General features: G+C 38.8%; 1 protein-coding gene across 1 annotated transcript in view; it reads left to right on the forward strand.

The window, feature by feature from the left end:
- Pez (protein tyrosine phosphatase non-receptor pez) overlaps positions 1-24,000 on the forward strand; it is a 923,645-nt gene that overhangs the window by 240,220 nt on the left and 659,425 nt on the right. The window contains exon 7 of the mRNA XM_068226358.1: positions 11,829-11,911. Coding sequence (XP_068082459.1) covers positions 11,829-11,911 — 83 coding nt within the window. The remainder of the gene's footprint in view (positions 1-11,828; positions 11,912-24,000) is intronic.

Consider the following 24,000-nt stretch of genomic DNA (forward strand, 5'->3'; position numbering starts at 1 on the left):
AAATAAAAATATAATAACTTATTTGCAAAAAATAAATGAGCGGAGGGATATATTGTCTGGGATAGTACTCAAAGATTACACAACAATAAGGTAATTTATATACGACTACACTACAATACTACTTAGTCGTAGTCTATTTTTTATCCTACAACCCCTAACAGGATAAAAACTGCTGTTAATTACTGAATATCGAAAGGAATACACAAGAACTACACAATTCCAAACTGCAATTAAGCCTATCATAATTACAACAACAGAATTTTAGTAAGGGTTTCTACGGATACCTCTACTACACCAGTACTACACAAATATTTTGCAATAATAAAATAAGCACACTAAATTCTGATAGGATATTGCTCATATACTACTGTACAGTACACTACAGTAATTTTTAAACTACTTTCAGACGTATCCTAATTACAATACCGGTACCGTATGTCACTACTAAGCACAAACAGAAATGAAATTTGCAAGAACAACTGTACACAAAGATTACCAACAAAGCTAAATGTTTAGACAAATTATCATTAGTACTACTCTCTAATAGGTACACACGAAAGATGACACACGAATATAGCAGGCAAGATACAGCACTATCTAAATATACTGTATCTACATTACAATGTATCTACACTACAATTTTCAGCTGAAGTGTGGTTATATGAACTTTACTGCTGGTGGATTAGTATTATTTTCCCTACTACGCGAGATGGAGAATAAAAGTGTCTTTAAATGCTGAGAATAAGTTGTTGTCTACTATAATTTCTGTCAAAACCACGCCGGGGGCTTGAAGTGTAATATTATTGGGATATAGGAATTTGATGATTAACTTTTACTCGATGAATAAACGAAGGTGGAAAGTACAAAGTATGCAGGGAACTAAGGCTACAAATTATAGGAATAATGAATCAGCTGACTTTGTATTTACTTCCACAACTTTCGTGTGCATGTAGCAACAGTTGTCAACAATCCAAAAAACTGTTAAGTACCGTAATTATCCAGTGAAATTGCCGTGAATTCTCTTTAAATCAATGTTTACAGGCTTATCGTGTTATTTAATGTAATAAATTATTACCTTTGTGATAGTTTGAACGGATATCTGTACGAAATATCGGAAAAGTAGCAGCGGAAATTACGAGTTGCAACTCCTTATGATAATCTGCCTTTGTAAGTATTATACCAACAAACGTACAGATATTTAAAAATATTGTTTTAAAAGTTAATGTTATTACCTAAAGTATTTCCTAAACCTAAATTCAGAACAAAGTACACCTAGCTAGCCTATTTAACCTAGAAAACCTAATCTACTGAACACCAAATGAATTACTTGTTATAAAATTTAAATAAATAACACTACTCCCAATTTCTACCAACAAGCACTAAACACCAGCCAACCGTTCACAAGTGCATCCACGTGCATATTCCATTATAGATTATTTTTATTTGATTGCCAAGCAGTTTGATGGATTTTGGAAGGCAGTAATTGGTTTCCACATAGAGTAGGCTGATTCTGTAGTGGTTGCCTAGCTCTGCTTAGTCGTATATATTTACTCGTTTTAACATTTATACACAATTTATTTACATCACACCACAAAGCTGTATTATCCCGATCTGATTGAAATTGTACCAGTTCATCATTATTTTTCATGGCTCTGTAAATGAATGCCATTACCATACTGTGCCATGATTGAATTAACATAATTCGATAAGTTGAGAGCATAAATCATGTACAGAAGGGGCCCTGTCACACTACTCTGAATTACTCCAGAAGTAATCGGGGTTTGGTCTGATTTGGCTCTGTCGTACACAATGCATTGCATTCGACCCACCAAAAATTACTTCAGCCATGCCAGCATTTTACCGTGAATGCCATAGTTGTTAATTTTCAACAGAAGTCTCTAATGTGACACCTTGTCAGAAGCTTTGTTCCAGTCCATGGTCACACAGTCTATTTATGAGACATGAATATTCTCCGACGAAGACTGCCCATCATCAATGAATTTTGTTAAAAATATATTGTGCAGGATTTTTCTGGAAGGAAGCCATGCTGGTTTGAGTTTGAGAGGATCCAACATACATAACAACTACTGTAAACTGTCCATACCTTTACAGACTGCTGATGTAATCGAAACCCGGTGGTAATCATTTACGTTTTCCTTGTTGCCATCTTTGAAAACCAGGACTCTGTTGACTTCTTTCCATTCTGCAGGCAGAGTTGAAGTGCACGCAAAGATAAGGCACCAAGATGGCTGCACAGTTCTTCAGAATTTTTGCCGGCACTTGATCCAGCTTGTTCGCAGCATACGGTCTTGTTTTCAGAAGGCTTTCAATCATATGAATAATATCATTAATTTTGTATTCAAGGAATGTTACAGTAAACTTCTATTAAGATATTCCTGTAGGCCTATAGTAAGTTTTCCCACCTAAGAAGTGTTTGGTCACATTGAGATATACGTATATTTTTCCCGTTTGAAGTGTTCCAGCAGTAAATGTTTTCCTGGTTAAATAGTTCACATTGTATAGCCCCTTGAGATATAAAACATTTACACAAGGCAGCTTTTGGTCAGTACTCTCCAGTGTCCGTGCAAGTTGTGCCCGGTGTTTGGCTCTTCGTGCGCTTGGTGGCAGTTCCCTGACATCATTGGATCCGACAAGGCTGTGCCGATGCCATGTGGCATCATGCCGTAATGGCAAAACCAGCTCTCTCTCTCAGTTATTAAAAATCATTAGCTCCACATTACAGGCAAGAACTAAGGAAAATATCACTTCATGCACATTCATTCTCTCTCTCTCTCTCTCTCTCTCTCTCTCTCTCTCTCTCTCGTGTGTACTGACTAAAAATTTGAAAATTATTTTATATTGTGACTTGAATAAAATACAAATAATGGAATGAATAACAAAGCTGGTGACAAAAATAGGCACCATCTGCAAAATTTTGGCAAAAATAAATAACGTGGTTGAACATGAACAAACTCCTCCTCCCAAGGTGATGGTCATAAAGCTGATGAGGCTCCAAACTTCCTCCATTACCTTACCTGCTACTATGATCCTGAAAATGAATCTGGGTAGCATGCCAGGTTTTCACTCTGCCCATGAAAATATTTACCATAAGTTTAACTATGTGAATTTATTCTCAAAACAAAACAACTACAATTATCATCTGATGATACCAAATAGTCTTGCTGTTTAAACCAACTCATGAATTATGTGTACAAAATCGACAAATAACAAATGTTCAATATACCCACAATTTAGTTACACTCAGTTTTGATATACATATTTACACCTGTAATATGCCTCAAGGTAGTAGTCTGATAGGCACTGCCTTATGCTACTAGAATTTCACTTTATCTAGTAAGGACAGGTACGACACCCCTCCGTACACTTGGATACCCTGAATTTGCGAAGGTTATCCCTAACCTTAATTACACAAACATTTCCTCTTCCGACTGGTGCCGTGAATCCTCCCAGCTTCCACTATTAATTTACACAGGTTGGTCTGGCCGCTAACGTCATTCCAAGACATTAACATACATGAATTGCCTCTTTGGGTCACAGATGTGTGTAAGTACATAGTTATGAATGCCATTCTTCAAAGTGATGATTTTGTATTGATGAGATTGCTGTCCCTTTCTTGATCTCCTTTGCATGAACAAACACTATACTGTGTAAATCTATCCAAACAACTTCACAATGTAGAATCAGTGAACAATGAATGCCATGTTGAATCAATGACCAAGCAATGAACACTTAGCCTGCTGTTTCATCTAGCAGTAATAAGTTCTGTGTGTAATAAGACATTACTTCCAGATTATACATATAAACCACCATGCTCTGTACATTCTCCCAGAGAATGAATGAGCAAATGAATACCATAAGTTATGAATTTCAATATGATCCATATTGACAATTGATTCCTATCGAAGGGTAGGTAAGGGTCCACCTATTCAATACCATTAGCTTGTATATTGTTTTATGAAACTGGAACTAGTTTTGACTCCGTATATATTGGGTCATTTTCAACCACGTTCCATTTGGAAGACATATGTACACATATAACCAATAATAAATTAAACAGTCTGGTATGTCACAATTTACTACCTTAATTTAAAACATTGATGAAATCTGAACAACACATCCAAATTTGAAACCAAATGACACATCAAAACTGTTCTGGATGATGCGGAACTATGTCGTTGCTCCTACAGCAACCAAATGTTCCTGAGTTGATCTGGGATTTGGCATCCCAGTCTGTATAGATGAGCAACTTGATTTATAATTTATGTTTGTTCAATAGTAAAATGGGTAATGACTTGTATGTAGCTTGAAGGGGAACATTCGTAACTTGAATAGGTATTCCTTTTCATCATATGTAGTGATCTATTGTTTAATTTGGTTTGAAGTGAATGTCTGAAAAGAAATAATCTGAAGTAAATTATTGAGAAAAGAAGGGAAGCTAGAAGATCGAGATTAATATATAGCTATATGAGAGACACCCCTATGTTCTTCATTAGTTGCATGCACCTGATATGGACACCAACACCAGATTGACTGTTGAGAGGGAGCAGCTTATGATGGCAGGGGTTGGAGGAGGGATGTGTGAGGAGGGGCAGGTAGGTAGGTTTGAACTGATTTCCATTTATACTTTGTGTATATAGGAATGATTACATCAAACAGAATATTATATTTTTCATTTATTTCATTAATACTATGGTTAGGGTTCAAGTACTGTTCTAAATTAATGTAACAGTTTTCCAGTAGTTCTCCAATAGTACAATCCAAAATGATTCTCTCCATCCCCAGTCCCATAAAAAAAAAGCATCATTCTATAGTATGGTAAATAGAACATTCACCATTCCCTTATCCAAAAGAGACCTTCAAAATGAACTTAATGTTATACGATCAGTAGCTAAATCAAACGGGTATAATGCACGGTTTATCAATAAAATTATCAACACAACTAACAGACGTCAAATTTCTACTTTAAACAGAGAAACAGTAGAAAAAAACCATATTCCTCCTTCACATTCAATAATATAAACATACACCAAATGACTAATATTTTCAAGAAACATAACCAACAAATAGCTTTTTTTAAAAATAACAATTTTTCCAGCTTCTTTAATACACGTAATATCAATCAAACTAATAAGTTTTATCAATCAGGTATCTACAAACTGCAGTGCAATAGCTGTGACAGTACATACAGGGTGGCACATGAAATGTCATACAATGGAAATTGTTTATAGAAAGTGTAATGTACAACATACTGAATACAAAATGGCATTACAACATTCACTGACATGTGCATGGTTAGTCCGTGTGCGGGACATGTTCAATATGTCCACCTTCTCGGTGTACAGCAGCTTCGAGACGAACCTGCATGTTCGTGATCACTTTACGACACAAGTCCTCACTCAACCCCCAGAAGAAAGTTACAATGGCCGCTTGCAATTGCTGTACATTTTCTGGTTTATGGCGGTAGATTGTCTCCTTCAAATATCCCCCAGGAAGAAGTCACAGGGATTGAGATCAGGGCTCACTCTGAAAACGCTCGGGATATCGATGGGACATAACACGGGGCCCGAAATGCTCATTCAGGAAGTCCAGAACAACATTTGCTGTGTGCGGACGAGCTCCATCTTTCATGAACCATTGCGTCTCTATCGGTAGTCGTGATTGCAAACAGTTCTGGAAGGAAACTGTTTGTTAACATGTCCAAGTAACGTGCACTATTGACTGTGTCATTAAAAAAGATTGGCCCTATAATTCCATGACTGGAAATTGCAGCCCACACACACCACGACTTTCAACCTCGTGCACAGTAGCAAGCCGTTCCTTCGCCCAAAACCAGACATTCTGTTTGTTCACTGCACCATTGAGATAGACGTGTGCTTCATCACTGAGCCATGTGTTGTGCAATACGGGATCACCTTCTGCAATAGCCCATGCAGTGAACTGTACTCACCGTTGCTTGTCAAGCGCCGTTAGTTTATGACCTGTTGTCATTTTGTATGGAAACACGTCAAGGTCGGACTGCAGTATTCTCTGAATTGACTGACGAGAGATGCCCAACTGAACACATGCAGTCCTGGTGGATTTGGAGGGCCTCCGAGGCACAGCCGCTCTCACAGCAGCAACATTCTCCGGTGAGCGTACCGGCTTGAGGCGGGGCCGTTTTCTCTCCAGTATGTTGCCTTCTTTTTCAAATTGCCTGGCCTCTCTGTATACCGTCTGCCAACAAGGAGCCCACCGAGTACGGAAATGAACACGAACCTTTCCTGGGTCCGATCTACGCTCTTTGTTTCCGCATAAAACAACACTATCTTCACCGTATATCATATTATAACTAATAAATCAAGATACTATCTTCACCTTCTGTTCACGCGTCAATCTCCCTTTGTCTGTCATGCTGTATAACTGGCAGCCGGTACGCATGCATGACATGTGGTGCTGCCTATCGGATCACGCATGAAATAAGGTTTCTGTTCACAAAAGGACATGGTTGTGAGCCCAGGTTTACACATTTTATAAAACATTTCCGATGTATGACATTTTGTGCGCCATCCTGTATATAGGACAATACACATTTATAAAACATTTCCGATGTATGACATTTTGTGCGCCATCCTGTATATAGGACAAACAGGACATAATTTTTCAATAAGATACATGGAACATGTCAATGCTCAAGATATAATCGATTCTCTGCCATGGCACAACATATGACAGACTTAAAACATAATTTTATGTCAATTGACCAAGATCTAAGCATATTAAAAGTGGATAAGAAGGGCACCATGCTCAACATATTGGAGAACCACCCGCCCCTCCTCACATACTTCTCCTCCAACCCCTCTCAGCAGTAAATCTGGTGTTGGTGTCCATATCAGGTGCACGCAGCTTGCGAAGAACATAGGGATGAGTCTCATATAGCTATATATTAATCTCAATCTTCTAGCTTCCCTTCTTTTCTCAATTATTTACTTCAAATTATTTATTTTCAGACATTCACTTCAAACCAAATTAAACAATAGATCACTACATCTGATGAAAAGGAATACCTATTCAAGTTATGAATGTTCCCCTTCAAGCTACCTACAAGTCATTACCTATATTACTATTAAACAAACATAAATTATCAATCAAGTTGCTCGTCTATTCAGATAGGGATGCCAACTCCCAGATCAACTCAGGAACATTTGGTTGCTGTTGGAGCGATGACATAGTTCGGCATCAACCACAGCAGTTTTGATGTGTCATTTGGTTTCAAGTTTGGATGTGTTGTTCAGACTTCATCAATGTTTAAAATTTAAGATTATAAATTGTGACATACCAGATTGTTTAATTTATTATTGGTTATATGTGTACATATGTCTTCCAATTGGAGCGTGGCTGAAGATGACCCAATATATTGAACCATCCTGTTCATGGGACAATTGTATTAATTTTAGTATTGGATATTGGAATCACACAAGGCCACCCACGAAGCCAGTGTCTTACAGTAAATGTCATAAAGAAGTCCAGAAGAAGCGTTCTTGTGTGAAGTGAGCGCGAGCGTCATTATGAGAAATCTCCAGAAACTCATTAAAAGGAGTTATGTCCCAAGCCAAGCCTCTTGATGAAGATTGGGGACGCTTCCCAGATCCCGGCAAAACTTATATTAGGAGGGAAGTAAGAATTAAATTAATATCTTTGGTTACGGAAGAGTTGCATTGGATTTGAGACAAGAATTGCAACCTGTATAATTTCTGCTTTATTTTGATATGCATTAGGGCTGCATTCATAAATGCATTCGTTAATTAGAGCTCATGATATACTTTATGCGGGAAAAACTTCGCGGGCGCGCGCAGATTGCACGCGATCAAGCGGCTTGATGGCGCTATACGGGATTATAAAATAAGGCCGCCTGGCATATCAGAGTCATTCTTGGACCAGAAGGCCGCTTGAACGAGTCGTCATACTGCGTGTTGGTACTGAGAACAACGCTTTGTCTTCGAGCTGCACAGACTACGAGTACTGCAATATCTGCGAGGAATTACCCCAGCATCAAGTCAGAACGAGTGTTCGACATCATCATTGCGAGGAAGCCACAACCAGGAGCTGAAGCCAACACGACAACGGGCATCGATCCAGGAACGTTGGGAGCACCTGATCAGCACGACGCCGAAGGGGACCTCTTCCAACTACCTAGGGAGCTGTACGAAGGAGCCACACAAGAAAGAATGTCTCCAAGTGGTCAACAGTATCTGATGCCAGCGCCGCAGTCTATCATGATGGGGTAGATTCAGTGGTCCACAGGGAGGGCCGCTCCGTTATGTCATCGATAACATAAGGTCAGAGCTTTCCAATTCTGTTTCAAGCATGTCATTTAAATTTAGATAGGGATATGGGGGCCGTCAGTCAACAGATTAGTTATGGTAGGAAAATTTTCCTTGTAATTTAGAGCCAGGCCTCAAGCTCGAACCCCGTACGTTAAGGTAGATGATATTTGTAGATTCCTTGTTAGCGTGTGTATTTCATTTCGATTGTATTATTGTAACGTACGTGTGTTTTTATGGGTCTGATCGAACTCCTTTGGTCATAGGAGGTTATTCTAACAGATAGGCACTTTTTATATCGCATTTAGGCATTTGTTTCTGCAGACGTAGATACGTATAGTTGAGACCAAGACGTAACCTGTAACTCACCCAGCTTCACTAATAGAGCGAGCGAGTCCGAATATTTGAGAGATATGAGCCCATGAGAGGCAGAAGTAAGAGTTGCGATTGATATGAGAGAGCCCAGCACAATTTAGAGTATATTGGATGTATTTGGAGATGCCTAGTATGGCCATGTGACTATCGCTTAATGATTAGTGTTTTTGTAGCACCAAGGTTGAGCCCATGAGAGGCGGAAGGAAGATTTGCGATACTGCTGGTGATATTAAGACGAGGGCAGATAGCCCAGGTGTATTTAAAAGAGGGCTTTTAGCAGCAGATTACGTGAGGTGTTTCTTTTGAAAGGCGAGATTTTTTGACTGCCGCACAGATGAGCTCATAAATTAGGGGGACTGCCGCTAGTGAAGTGGTGAGGGTGAAGGTCGTTGAGCTTGACGTCACAGGCTTGAGAATTGGTTTTTGTCGTCTGCAGCTTGTCAAGTGTGCGAAAGGGAGGAGGACCTTGATGTTTTGAAAGCAGGGAGAGATCTTTTTTATGTCCTATTTGTTTTACGTAAAATTTTAACACTGGCCCGTTTGATACTGACACGCGTGTATATGTTGATTGTGTCCTTTTTATATGGTTTGCATAGGTATCTTTGACGCCTTACTCGTCATGGGACTAGGGTTCGTGACCGAGTCAGGTCATTGTACATTTTGTGGTGATTTTTGTTTGCACCGGGGTTCGGCGGTACGAGGCATAGTAAATTTTATGGGAGTCATTCAATAATGTGTATTTCAGCAGATATCCGTTTTTCTTGAGTTCGTTACTTACACAATGGTAACATGCTTGTTACAGAACAGCTGTTTTTGTGAAGGCAGTGAACTGGCTGTCATCGGCTCAGCGTTATTTTACCCTATCATAATGAAAAGCTCTTTCATTTGTAAATAATTCAATTTTATGTAATAAATCCCTATTTGTTAAACTTTGAATGCAGTGATGTTTCTGTTAGATATTTTATTTTATTTTAATTTAACCGACTCTTACCTGATTTGTCACATATCCTCGTGTTTATCTTTTGTTGCCCCGTTATACCCCTGTTATCCCTGAGAAGAACGCTTATCCGGCTGAGTGAAGAGGATTATGTTCAGGTAAGACTATGTGCACCAGCTCACGTCTGTAAGAGTTCTTTCACTACTGTACTCTGGGTTCGAGAACGGCTTTCGCCTGGCCGGAACTTCAGGGTCCAGTAGGGCACAATATATGGGGTCGAAACTAGTCCCAGTTTTATAAGGCAATATACAAGCTAATTGTATTGAATAGGTGGACCCTTCTCTACCCTCTGATAGCAAATTTATACCATGTAGCGTCTTCCACAGAATGCACACAGAGAAGGCTTGTAATGTCCTCATAATGAATATTGTTGCACGCGCGCATATATACAGTATATCTAGTCCAGCTCCACATGATTGTAGCATCTCCAAAATTTTGCTGGTAGCAACACTCTCCCGGACACATCTTTTATCGTCTCTCAGTCAACACAACCTCGTTCAAAATCAGAACCTCTGGATTGGCTACCGAGCGGCTGATAAGAAAATTAGCGCTCTCTTGTGTTCATCCACATTGATGAATTACAGTCTTCAGCCTATACTTCCCAACTGTATCCTGGGTTTTCAAGCCACTTGTTGCAACACTTTCAACCGACTAATGATATACAGTATTCACTGTTTCCCATGTTGCACAATCTTGAGCAATCTTCACTGCTATGCCCCATGTACAGACACTTACCCAAATTGAAATTTATACAAAATATAATGTTATACATATTCAATATTACTTAACTACAAATTATTCTTATAACACTATGTTCTTACATCTTAATCTAACCAACTCACATGGTATTCACTACTTTATATTTTAAATTATTTTACAAAGCTTTCCTAACCTAAAATCGGGATATTGTACTTGTGTACAGTTACAATATCTTTATATGAACAAAGTCGTGTATTCCTGTTTGGCACATAATTATTACATTGCAGTATCAGAACATGGCATGAGACAGTATGAAATAAACAGTAACAACAAGTAATAGAAGTGTTACTTATAATAATTAATTGCATTATTTTCACATTTGAAAGAAGCCATCTTGAAATAAAGGTGTGTAAATTATACGAGAAAAAAATACAGGATACACTATGTGTTGTAGCAATGCACCTTTTTGCAACATACTTACGGTTATACAGCATATATACTTCTTTAAATGTTTGAAGTCCCAGGAAGCTTCATCAGTATTTTTGCAATGTTTGTTAACCTAAATGAATAGGAATATCACACATTTTTAGCACATACAGAATTATGCAAACTTTAAAACCAGCCATATAACTTGTATTTACTGGTAGTCTGCCACAGATCACTCATTTTCTTCATAAAACATGATGGCAAACATGCTCTGGGAACTATTAATAGTCACATAACAATCGTGGGGATTGGCAGCTGATTCCAAAAGAGTTTTTCATTGTATGCTTTTTTTCATACTGGGAAATTTGCTTTTTGTTTTTATGGCTTTTACTGTTATGTTGTACACATTGTCACAGAAAATCAGCTTTCAGCAGAAATTTATTGTTGAATTATAACAATTGTTCTTTTGAAGTTTACGACTAATTCAAAGTCATTGAAAATGCAAAAATGACTTGAGTATGAAAATATAAAGTAGGTGCTTCCAAAGGGTGGTGTGATAATTACCTGGGTAAATACAGTATTTCCAGGCATTCCATCCTCTTAGTTATAAGCTAATGTGTCTAATATTATCTTTACATAATGTACAATTACTATTATTAGCCTTTTTATTTAATGTTTTTAATATCTCCCCTTTTCTCTTGTGCAATGTTTGTATAATATGTTCAGTTAGTTTGCTTCGTTTCTAAATTAACATGACATAATAATCAGATTTTCATACTGTGGTTTTTCTTTTTCTTTATATCGGCTTATTTTGGTGTCGTTCACAAACAAGAAAATCTGTCGGCTGTGTGTTTCACGTGTATTTCAGGGTGCATGTTTTCAGGTATTACACTCTTAAGAGTTTTACTGGACTTTGTCTCTCCTGGAAAGTTGAAGATTTTTAGAGAAATTAGCTCACACTAAGCCCCTGATTTGTTCAACCTGTGAAAGTCAACTTTTTCTTGTTGCAGGATGAGGCTGGTGTGGAGGTCATAATAGGTGTTTCACTAACTGGCATAGTTGTTGGGTATGAGAATACATCCAAATTCTACAGGTTTGTATGAAATTTAGATACAGTACATATAATAATTTAATGTGTGTTTCTGATGTAATGAGTAATTTTATTTTAGTTGTTACCGAGCTCGATAGGTGCAGTCGCTTAAGTGCGGTCAGTATCCAGTATTCGGGAGATAGTGGGTTTGAATCCCACTGTCGGCAGCCCTGAAGATGGTTTCCCATTTTCACACCAGGCAAATGCTGGGGCTGTACCTTAATTAAGGCCACGGCTGCTTCCTTCCCATTCCTAGGCCTTTCCTGTCCCATCGTCGCCATAAAACCTATCTGTGTCGGTGCGACGTAAAGCAACTTGTAAAAAAAAAAAAAAAAAAATTAAATTAGTTGTTGGAAGTATAGGTGTTTTATCTGCTAGCCCACAGTATAAGACAGTATAAGGTTGCATATCTGCCTCCTATCCATATGCCTTGGGAGTAATTTTTGTCTCATCCAACGATTTAAATCCTGGATTAGGTGGTAGAATAGGGTTCACTCAGCCTTATGAGGTAAACTGAGAAGCTTTCTGATAAGACTGGCAACAGATTCAGTCTAGAAAGCCAACCAGTGCAGCTGAGGATATTTTCACACTAACTGTGTTCCACAACAGTGTCACTGGGCAGTAATTCCCTTACCATGCCAAGGCCCTGGGCTTTATACACCAAGGTTTTGTTTTTATTGTTGTTCATCTGACGTCACAGTGGTAGGTCTCACATTCCATCTCCTGTTCATGAGTAGTAGTCGGTTGAAGCCGTCTTTCTTGAATTGGTTTCCAATTTTATTTAGGTGGCTGATGGTACTGAAGGTCTTCAGCGTCTGGTAGACAGAATCGTAGAAGAAGGTGATAAACTTGGCCTCAAAATTAACACTGACAAGACCAAGGTGATGGCCATTTCCAGAACTCGTAACATGCACATCCTTATTACCATTTATGGAGAACCAGTTGAACAAGTGTGGAAGCTTAAGTACCTTGGCAGCTGGATTACTGCGACTTAGACATGAATTTAGGGATCCATGTACGAATAGAAATGGCTCGTGTTAGCTTTCTGGAAATGAGGAATCTACTGTGTGACAGAAGCCTCAGCTTGGAGACACATCACAACTTTGTCAGATGCTATGTATATAAAGTGTTTCTGTATGGTGCTGAAACGTGGACTCTGAAATGTAACACCATTAAGAGAATAAATGCCTTTGAGATGTGAGTGTTCCGAAGGACGTTACGGATGTCGTGGACTGACCACGTCACCAGTGCTGCCGTACTCAAACATATGAAGAAGGAACATATGTTGATGTGTACAATCAAGAAAAGAAATTCAGACTACCTTCAGCATATTACGAGGAATGAAAATTACAACCTACTTAAATTGATCATGCATGGAAAAATTGGTGGACATTGGGGTCGCGGTCGGAGGAAACACTCTCGGCTGAGGAATCATACAGACTTCACTGTGAGTGAGGTCAACCTTCAGTAATGGAGAAAGCACTAAAACAACATCAACAACAAGAAGAAGAGGGGGTGTGGTTGAATTAGGTTGAAAGAACCGGCAGCTAAATGTCAATTCATCCAGAACATGCCACTCATCGTTATCAATTTTTTTGAGATTTTATATGTACCTTAGTGAATGACTTCCTATGAAATTTTATTGAAATCCTTGAATTTGATGAGCAAAAATATAAATATTGTTGTAAATTGTGGCTGCATTTCAACAGTTGAAAAAATTATAAATAATGCCACAATTTCCGATCTAATCAATGGATATTCATGAAACTTACACTATTACTGAGATTAATATCAAAGATTGTAAATATCAAAATTTGTAATTACTGTTACATTTTAGACCTTTTAGATGCATTTCTGTGCATTTACTGTTAATTAATTTCTTTCTAAAAGTGTTGCTCGCCGGGCTGAGTGGCTCAGACAGTTCAGGCACTGGCCTTCTGACCCCAACCTGGCAGGTTCGATCCTGGCTCAGTCCGGTGGTATTTGAAGGTGCTCAAATACGACAGCCTCATGTCGGTAGATTTACTGGCACGTAAAAGAACTCCTGTGGGACTAAATTCCAGCACCACGGTGTCTCCGAAAACTGTAAAAGTAGTTAGTGGGACATAAAGCAAATACCATTATTATTATTATTATTATTATTATTATTATAATAATAATGTTATTTGTTTTACGTCCCACTAACTACTTTTTAAGGTCTTCGGAGACGCCGAGGTGCCGGAATTTAGTCCCGCAGGAGTTCTTTTACGTGCCAGTAAATCTACCGACACGGAGCTGTCGTATTTGAGCACCTTCAAATACCACCGTACTGAGCCAGGATCGAACCTGCCAAGTTGGGGTTAGAAGGCCAGCGCCTTAACCGTCTGAGCCACTCAGCCCGGCATTATTATTATTATTATTATTATTATTATTATTATTATTAAAAGTGTTGCAACGTAGGGAAGGCTGAAAATGATATATTGTAATTAGACTACAGTAAAATATGCGCAGTCATTGAGCTAAAATGCTCACCTCAAAGAACTCGTAAACTGTTAAAGATATTGAAAATCTGTTTTCACTTTCATTTATTTTACCAAGGGGCTGATAATCAGATCAGCAGTACGTTTGCAGTGTGTCAGTATCTTCCAAGATAACAGTACCAACATTCTTTTTTTTTTAAATGGAGCTACCGAGCTAGTTGGGCTTCCAGTAAGGGTCACGCAGCTGTGAGCTTGCATTCGGAAAATAGTGGGTTCAAACTCCACTGCCAGCAGCCCTGAAGATGGTTTTCTGTGGTTTCCCATTTTCACACCAGACAAATGCTGGGGCTGTACTTTATTTATTTATTTATTTATTTGTTTGTTTGTTTGTTTGTTTGTTTGTTTGTTTGTTTGTTTATTCAGGATCAGCAACAGCATATGTACAATAGGTATTAATCTAAAATGAATGATATAGGCCATAAATATTTACAAAGGACACACACACATACATACACAATAAAAACTGTACATTCCTTTATAATACATATTTACATAAACAACAACATAAACAAAGGAAAATACATTTAAATACAAGACAAGAAACAGGAAAGAACAAGAAGGAATACCGGTATCAAGTTATATGACAGATATCATGACAGAAGGAAGGAAACAATATGAAGATGTCTAGGTTCTTGTTGATAGATAAGGTATTAAACATTGCTAGAATACGTACAGAAAAGGACCTTTTTAATGAGAGAAAGCTGGGAGTAAGGAATATGGAATAAGTTCTTAATTCTCGTACTACGGAATGGGACATGGAGTGGGAAAAAAGGAAACTAATACTGGAGACCTAAATAAACCAATAACGGTTTGTATAGCAACTTTACGTCGGCCAATTTCCTCTGGGCAGAAAGAGTTTTGAGTTTTAGTTCCCCAAGTACTTCATTAGTGCTTAAGTTGCGACAGGCAGGGAACCTGGCTCTGACGATGGCACAGAAAAAAGATTGTACACAGTCAAGGTGGCTGAGATTTGAAGCAGAAATGGACCAGACTGCAAAGACGTATTGAACAATCGGTAAGATACAGGAAACATAGAATGCTCTTGAGTACATTTACATGTGCGATGTCAGAAAACCTGTAGAGTAAACCATGGAGTGATGTAGCACATGAGGTGACCCTGTTTATGTGCGAGACAAACAACAATTTGTTGTACTGTCAACATGCACTCTTAAGTCTTCTTGACTATTAACACATTCACGCCCGTATCCGAGTTATTGCCTATCCCTTTCAGACCTGCAAGGAAACTGGAGGCGTGAATTTTTGTTTGTATGTCAAAAACTGACTAAAATGCTCCTCAATACACATATTGATAGTTTATTTTACAAAATAAAAACTAACATCCGAAAAAAAGGACCCACACAATTGTGCGTATCAAAATTCAAAACCTCGTTGTATCACATACGATGATGTATCTTCAAAATTTACGTTCACTAACCAATGTACACACTTCATTGAATATATTCCGGTATTCAGTAAAGCTTCTAGATTAATATAAACGCAATAAATAAATACTTACTTTTGGCACTACTGCTTCTCGCCATCTCGCCTATCAACTGTGCTTTTTAAACTCTTCTTCCTTCGCCCTGGTGGTCAAGCGCATACTAAAAACAATTGAAATAGACGCCTCGTGTCCCGCACAATCACTGCAGTCCGGTCTAGCGCCGAAAAAACATCAAATACGGTCAGGGATAAACAAAATACGAACCCGCACAATTGTGCGTACTCGGTCTGAAAGGGCTATAGCGCATCGCCATGCTGTGGACCGTATCCGAGTTAGCCCAGATAATCGCAACCTTGAACTCGAGCCATTCCTACGCAGCTGGGATCTATTTTTGTCACAAATATGTGCGAGAGAGATGAAAGTAATACCCTTATGAATGTTTCTACTCACCGAAAACCACATGGCCACGGCGATTTTCCCTTCCAATGCACTTTCTTTGTTTTGTTTCTGAAAGTAGCCTAGCGCTCGCACAACCAGCTGCGTAGTTGGTTTGTGATTGCACAAGCATGTGTATAGTCGCGTTCTGAAGTATAACTATGACATGCAGGGACAATATAAATGATGCAAGTGATGCGAATTTACAAAGCACAGTGTTTCAGCTGCTTGAAAATTATCTTGGCTAGGGGTATACAGTCTATATGGACAATTATTACGAATAGAGTTTGACTCGCGAAACAATTACGGGAACAGAACACTGCCGTTTGTGGAACAATACGGTCGAATAGGGGTGTACCAAAAGATCTAAAGGAACACCAGGCAATTCTCAAACGGGGTAAAAAGTGAACCCGACATACAAGTACAGTCACCTCTCTCCGAAATCTCAGCTCCAAGTCAACGTCCTGCAATTTTGCCGCCAAAAAGGGCACCGGCCAAGGATCCATCATTTAGGTTAGATGGGAAGAGAAAAGATTATATTCTCTTAAAGTTTCCACCATCCAATATAGACAAGTTCCCCTGAAGAAGGTGCAAAGTGTGCTTCAAAAATAAAATTATTAGTGAAACACGCTATTTTTGGAAATGTTTAGTGTTCCCATTCACCCAGGAAAGTGTGACATTACCTACCACACCCTACAGAGATACTAGAGGACTTCATTAAGGTATGTGGGAAATTTTATTTCCATATCTTGTTCCGTTTAGAACTTATTGTGAAAAGAATTCGTTGTTGTTTGCTTGCCACTAACAGCTGGAATAGCTGGGCCAGCCCTTTAAATAGCCGCTCAGATGATGGGCGTGAATGTGTTAACAGTTGTAATTGGTTGGTTCAGTAGGTGATATTCTTGTAGTACGGGGGATTTGCGAAGTGTGAACTAAGTGGTGGAACACTTGGAGTGATGAGGTTTAAGGCACCATGTAGTACACCAAGGTGACATCGAATCAAGTGCATTTTGCAAAATGGATTGTACGTGTGGGAGAATCGATCTGCTTGAAGATTTTACATTCATCTGCAAAGAGAAGGATTTCACCTGAATGATGGGAAACAGTATTGATAAGATCATCAGTAAACAGGGCAAAAAGAAGAGGACTTAGTACACTGCCCTGTGGGACACCAGAGAGGGTGTTGGTGGGAAAAGAACTGCATCCATCAAGTACCATACACTGTAGTCTTTCACTCAGAAAGCTATTAATGAGAGCTAGGAGACTACCATGCACGTTAAACCGTTCAGAAAGTTTATGTGCAGGAAGCACATGATCCACGGTATCAAAGGCCTTTGTGATGTCAATATAGCATACATCAAGTTGAGAACCCACGTGAATGGCACAGGGGGCATGATGGAGGAGGATAGCCAAGTTAGTTACGCAGGAGCTTCCAGGAAGTAAACCATGCTGCTGGAGGGGGTATGTAGGGAATTGTAAATGAAAACAAACACTGGTGGATGATCTTTTCACAAATGATAGATAAGGAGGTATACTAGAGACCGGGCGATAATTTGTGGTATCTGACCGCTTTCCACCTTTAAGAACGGGTGTGATATAAGCAAGCTTCCAGGAGCTTGGAAAGCAGCTGATTTAGAAGCACCAATTGAATATCACGCTAATAGGGTATGAAAGAGCTACTGGTGTACTTTTAAGGAAGATAGGACTGAGATCATCAGGACCAGTGCATTTGTTTTCTGACAGAAACGAAAGTATGGAGTACACTTCAGAATCAGTGATAGAAATATTACTGAGGCTATGGGAAGTAACAGGTTTGATTTTAGGAAAATCGGCATACTGAGCAGTTTTAACAAAATTAGAGGTAAAATATTCATTGAACAGTCCAGGTCTAGTTGCTACACTGGCTACAGAACGGTCCTAAGTTACTACTTCCGGTGTTCGTTTGTTGTCTCTTCTGTTATTTATAAGTGACCAGAACGTTTTACTGTTGTGTCTTATTTCAGACAGGCTGCATTTATTCTGAGTAATCCCGCCTTAATAAATACTTGTGGTGTTTGCGAAGGTCAGAGAATATTTTATAATTTCTCTCGGAGGGCGCATTCTTCCTTTGTCTCCAGGCTTACAATTTAATAAGTTCAGCACTTTTAGTATCACTCTTCTTCCATGGGAGGCATTTTCTAGACATCGAACGAGTAGCAACGAGGTCATGGATCACAGCAAGGGTTCATTCATAAAATAAGTCCATGCCACACAGGCACAGAGCTCTTAAGGACAGGTCGATGACGTCTCGGAGCATGGGGAGGGTTGAGAATTTAAGTTACTTCAACGGACTTGTGGTCGGAGTTAAAAATATCTCGTCCCACAAAAACAGATGAGGGCTCATTATAAGAAAGCAGGTAGTCAAGAAGACTATTTCCGTAGGTGTTTTCCAAGACATGCTGTTTGAAATTCAGTCCAGTAATATAGTGGTCCAGATACCATTTGTCTAGGTTATTAGAAAGCTGACCTAATGAAGGGCAAATCCAGGAGACGGACAAATTAAGGTCTCCTAGTATGACAGTGTTATCTTTGGAATGATTGGCTTTAAGCACAGAGAAAAGAAAAGCTTCAGAATAGTTGAGATAAGAATGAGGTGGTCTACAGAAACATGCAAATAGATATTTTATGTTGTGAAATGTAACTTCAACCCATACAGCTTCACAGTCATTCATCAGGTCGGAGCGTAGGGTCGCATTCTATTTAGATTTGACAGCGATTAAAACATCCCCTCCATGGGATCCTGTTCTGCGATTGGCTCTGAATAAGGAAAACTCTGTAGAGAGTGGGATTTCAGAGTCTAATACAAAATCCGTCAACCAATTTTCACGTAAGGCGATGACATCGAATGCAGCTAATTCTTGAACATGAAGTTCACAGTCTACAATCTTATTTTTTATGGACTTGATATTCTGATAATACACAGAGAACTGATTATTCGTTCTAGGCCTAGGGTTTATTTGTACATCGCCAGCCAGCAGTAACAGTGTTAGTAAGAAACTTAACTGGGACCAGTGTACATGACAGCGTAATTTCAAAGAATCATGAGTCGATGTTGGGACCGTAAGAAAACAAGACAGATTAACCGTCAGTAAGGAAGGAAAATAAAACTTACGATCCATAATTAACCAGTGGGTGAGGGAAGTTTCCACGTTCCATTGCGTACCTGCAGGCAGATCGCTCATGACAGTTGAACAAGCCATCCCCGCAGCGTGGGTAAACTGGTCACAGTTGAACCACGTGGTGCACAAACACAAACTCACTGATTTCATCATTAGATCATCACAGATTGGCTACTCACTGTACTCACATCACCACTAAATTCCTCTGAAGAAATTACAACACAATTCAAAATACTAAATCCTCGATTAACCACACATATTACTAAAGTAGCACAGAGGTTACCCACACTGAGACATTCACTCGCCACCATTTTTATAACTGTAACAGTTAACACTATTAGCTACCATCCTTGGAGGCCTGTGTTCGATTCCCAGTACTCCCAGAAATTTAGGTCACAGCCATTTCCTTCCTACTCCTATCTCTTTCCTGTTCCATCATTACCATAAAGCAAATTGTTAAAAGATAAATACATTAAAAAATAGATCTAATTAAACTGTTTTCTACACATCACGTAAGAGTAATGGTCATTATAAATTCAGAGGTGCGACTGTTTTCAAAATCTGGTAAGTATTTCTTGAGAAAAATGGAATGTCTTAGAGTATGCTTCCTTCTCCAGCTTTTAGCTGCCCTATTCGAATGAATCACTAAACAGGCAGCCAAAACATGCACTACATACGGATCATCATGAGCTGTTGATAACATAGTTCCTTTATGTTCTTCTGACAGCCAAGGAAGCGTTTACTGGACTTCTGTGTTAGAACGGGATTAGCAGTTGCTAATGCATTCTTCAAGCATAAGCATGTAGGATAGTTGAGGCACCAGTTCTGCAACAGACTATATCACAAGTTTCTTCAAATTCAAAAAATATAATAGAATGTTTGGGTATTCTTAGGATTTTTCAATGATACAAAACACTTCCTGAATAGAGAAATTGAAGTCCTTCTGCAGATGGATAAGGGTAGAAAATCTTCAGCACAAGGAAATTACACAGAAGTACATGAATATGATCGGTGAAAAGCTGCGAAGACTAGGCAGGTTCATAATATAGAAAGAGAATAGGTGGCATACAGGGGTACTATAGTAGAAATGGCAAGGGAATGCCTAGGAACACATATGTGTGAAGATGGGGAAAAGCATCATCTTGGTGGATAAGGCATATAAAAAATGGCTTCAAACATGAACTGATATAGATAGGCAGTTATACGTAGATGAATGAAAACAGAGCGAAACAGATTATCTTAGAGTCTAGGAATAAATAATGGGAAGATTTTGGTAGTAACGTGTGAAAGATGGTCAGGTAGACCTTTCTGGACTGTAATAAAGAATCTTTGAAATGAAGGGAAAAGGGAAATTAATATTTATTGGATAAATCAAGTGAACTCATTGTAGACTGTCAATTGTAGTCCCAAAGAATGGTGTTTATGGTGAGGAGAACAATGATGGCAGTAATCTTATGCTCAAGGAAGTGGAAAGGATGGTAAATAAACTACATTGTCATAAAGCAACAGGAATAGATGAAATTAGATCTGAAGTGGTAAAGGCAGGATGAAATGGCTTCACACAGTAATAGGAATAGTGTGGAATGTGAGTAAGGTACCTTCTGATTGAATGAAAGCTGTAATTGCACCTATCTGTAAGGAAGGGAGTAGAAAGTATTGCAACAACTCAACTATCTAGATATTTCATGGATCATTATGCCAGACACACCATGTGTACTATATTAACAGGCAGTTTGGAAATGAAGGTGGGATCAGTGTTGGAAAGTAACTTGGATGGAAACCATGTGCTTCCAGACCACAGAGGGGCTGTCAGGACCAGATTTTCAGTATGTGTCAGACAGTTGAAAAATTATTTGAGAGGAAAGGACAGTTATGTTTATGTTTTGTAGATCAAGAGGAGGCATATGACAGTGCCAAGGGAAAAATATTAGTCACACTAGGGGATTATGGGATCAAAGGCATTTATGTTGGCAATTGGAATGCAGTGAGAATGATGCTGGAATGAGATTTTTGTTCTAAGTAGTGCTGGGATAGGAGGCAGCCCTCTGACCGATTGAATCGGTTGTAGCAATTCTCTGGTACTACTGTGGAGGATGGCAGGGGTATGAGGAGAATGGCAGAGGAAACAGAGTGAACATGCTCTGCTCTTTCAGACATTCAGTTGCTGCATGTGGTGGGTGAACTTTCTGGCACTACATACTTGACTGTGTAGGTAATGCCATGAGAACCATCAGTTGTTCAGAACTTTTTTTTAATGCAGAAGGCGATCGGAAGAAATCTGTCAAATGCAGATGATGGGTTCAAAATTTTGCAATGGGAGGTAGCACAACTATGTTATTAGATCATGTACAAAGAAATCATAAGGAATGTTTGGAACCAAAAATTTACCAAAATAGCGAGGTATTTTATTTGATATAATCATTCTTATTATAGAAAACACGAATTTAGTACAAACAGAAGTTCCATTATTCTTACCAGCCTCTCGCCACCCCTACATCTCCTCACCACTTCCCCTCCTCCACACCTCCCGCAACATGAACTCCTACCACCAGCCTCCACTTCAACTTAACAATCAGTGTGGCACAATCCGCCATTGGTGAAAAATACCCTTGAAGCTATATGAAAGAGGTAAGTCTCGTATAATATACATTTCTTCATTTCCATTTCTAAATAATAGCAGCTCATTATCTTTTTTCCTTTCTTTTCCAGACATCTATTCTGGATTTATGTATCTACTGGGCCACCATTTCCACTACACTAATTCATAGATGTCTTCTTCAGCTAATTTTCAATTTTACCCTATATTATCACTACAAGTTACAATATAAAACTTAAGACTGATTCCACAACCTGACCAATACAGTGTACAGTGCTACTGATTTAACAAATATTTCTTTTGTACATCATTTTGGGACTGATGTACATGGTGCTAATCTTCAATCGCAGACTCATTTTTGAAGTGTTTTTTATTAGCTGTTTTGTGTGTTCCAATATTTTAATGTGCCAGTTTGATTATATAATGGCAAAAGATGACCTAAGCAAGGTTGAAAATAGTACCATGAATGAGAATATAATCGATTTATGTGAAATATAGTTATATTTGACATTAATATGTATGTATTGAATAGGTGGACCCATTTTACCTTATTTCACATATGGAAGTTATACAGTTCACAATTATAGGGTTAGGAATCTCCACCTAATCAATACTTGTTATAATTACAAGTGTATGTATCTAAATTTACAGACATGAATCTTATAACATATGATGGAAGTTATACTACGGAGCATATTGCTAACTGCTTGTCAGATATAAGCATCTAACTATGTTTCAGGCAGAAGTCGAGCTAAGGACTATGATCCAAAGGCTTCATAAGGATCAAGCAGCAACAGAAAGCTCTGCATCCTTGGAAGAAAGGCCTAATCTAATCTAAGGCCTGTTGCAAGCAGAAATGAAGGCAGACATGATCTCTTACATTTTTATATAGAAAGCTGGCCCAGAAGTGACATACTGTGACGTCTACATCAAATACCATGGTACTCCTAAGGCAGTACGTGGAAGTATAGCCACAGCCTAGGTTGATTATCCCTGACAAGTACTGGGCTGAAATAGAGAACCAATCTAACCCGCTTCATGAAGTGGCAGTATTCTGTTCCTACCACTCCTTTCCCTGCACAACAGTTACAGTGGAGGAGGTGGAGGTGATGGAGGTAAACTGAGATACCTATTCATGTTACACAAACAACTGTTCCACTCCTACCGCTCCTTTCTCGGCACTAGTTCAAAGTACAGTAGTTATAGGAGTTAGACAATGCAGTAATATTTCATTCTCCTTCGTTGTTGGTAGTATGCAGTACATTAATTATTTATTGAAAGGAAATATCTTTATTGGGGTAATCACATAAATGGGATTGTAAATAAAGGTACAGATCTCTGCACATGGTTATGAGGGTGTTTAGGGGTTGTAGTAAGGATGTAAAGGAGAGGGCATATAAGTCTCTGGTAAGACCCCAACTAGAGTATGGTTCCAATGTATGGGACCCTCACCAGGATTACCTGATTCAAGAACTGGAAAAAATCCAGAGAAAAGCAGCTCGATTTGTTCTGGGTGATTTCCGAAAAAAAAGTAGCGTTACAAAAATATTGCAAAGTTTGGGCTGGGAAGAATTGGGAGAAAGAAGACGAGCTGCTCGACTGAGTGGTGTGTTCCGAGCTGTCAGCGGAGAGATGGCGTAGAATGACATTAGTAGACGAATAAGTTTGAGTGGTGTCTTTAAAAGTAGGAAAGATCACAATATGAAGATAAAGTTGGAATTCAAGAGGACAAACGGGGGCAAATATTCATTTATAGGAAGGGGAGTTAGGGATTGGAATAACTTACCAAGGGAGATGTTCAATAAATTTCCAATTTCTTTGAAAACATTTAAGAAAAGGCTAGGAAAACAACAGATAGGGAATCTGCCACCTGGGCGACTGCCCTAAATGCAGATCAGTATTGATTGATATTATAATATGACAGGGAAGAATTTAGTTGGCTG

This window comes from Anabrus simplex, chromosome 2, assembly GCF_040414725.1.
Source record: "Anabrus simplex isolate iqAnaSimp1 chromosome 2, ASM4041472v1, whole genome shotgun sequence".
NCBI lineage: Eukaryota > Metazoa > Arthropoda > Insecta > Orthoptera > Tettigoniidae > Anabrus > Anabrus simplex.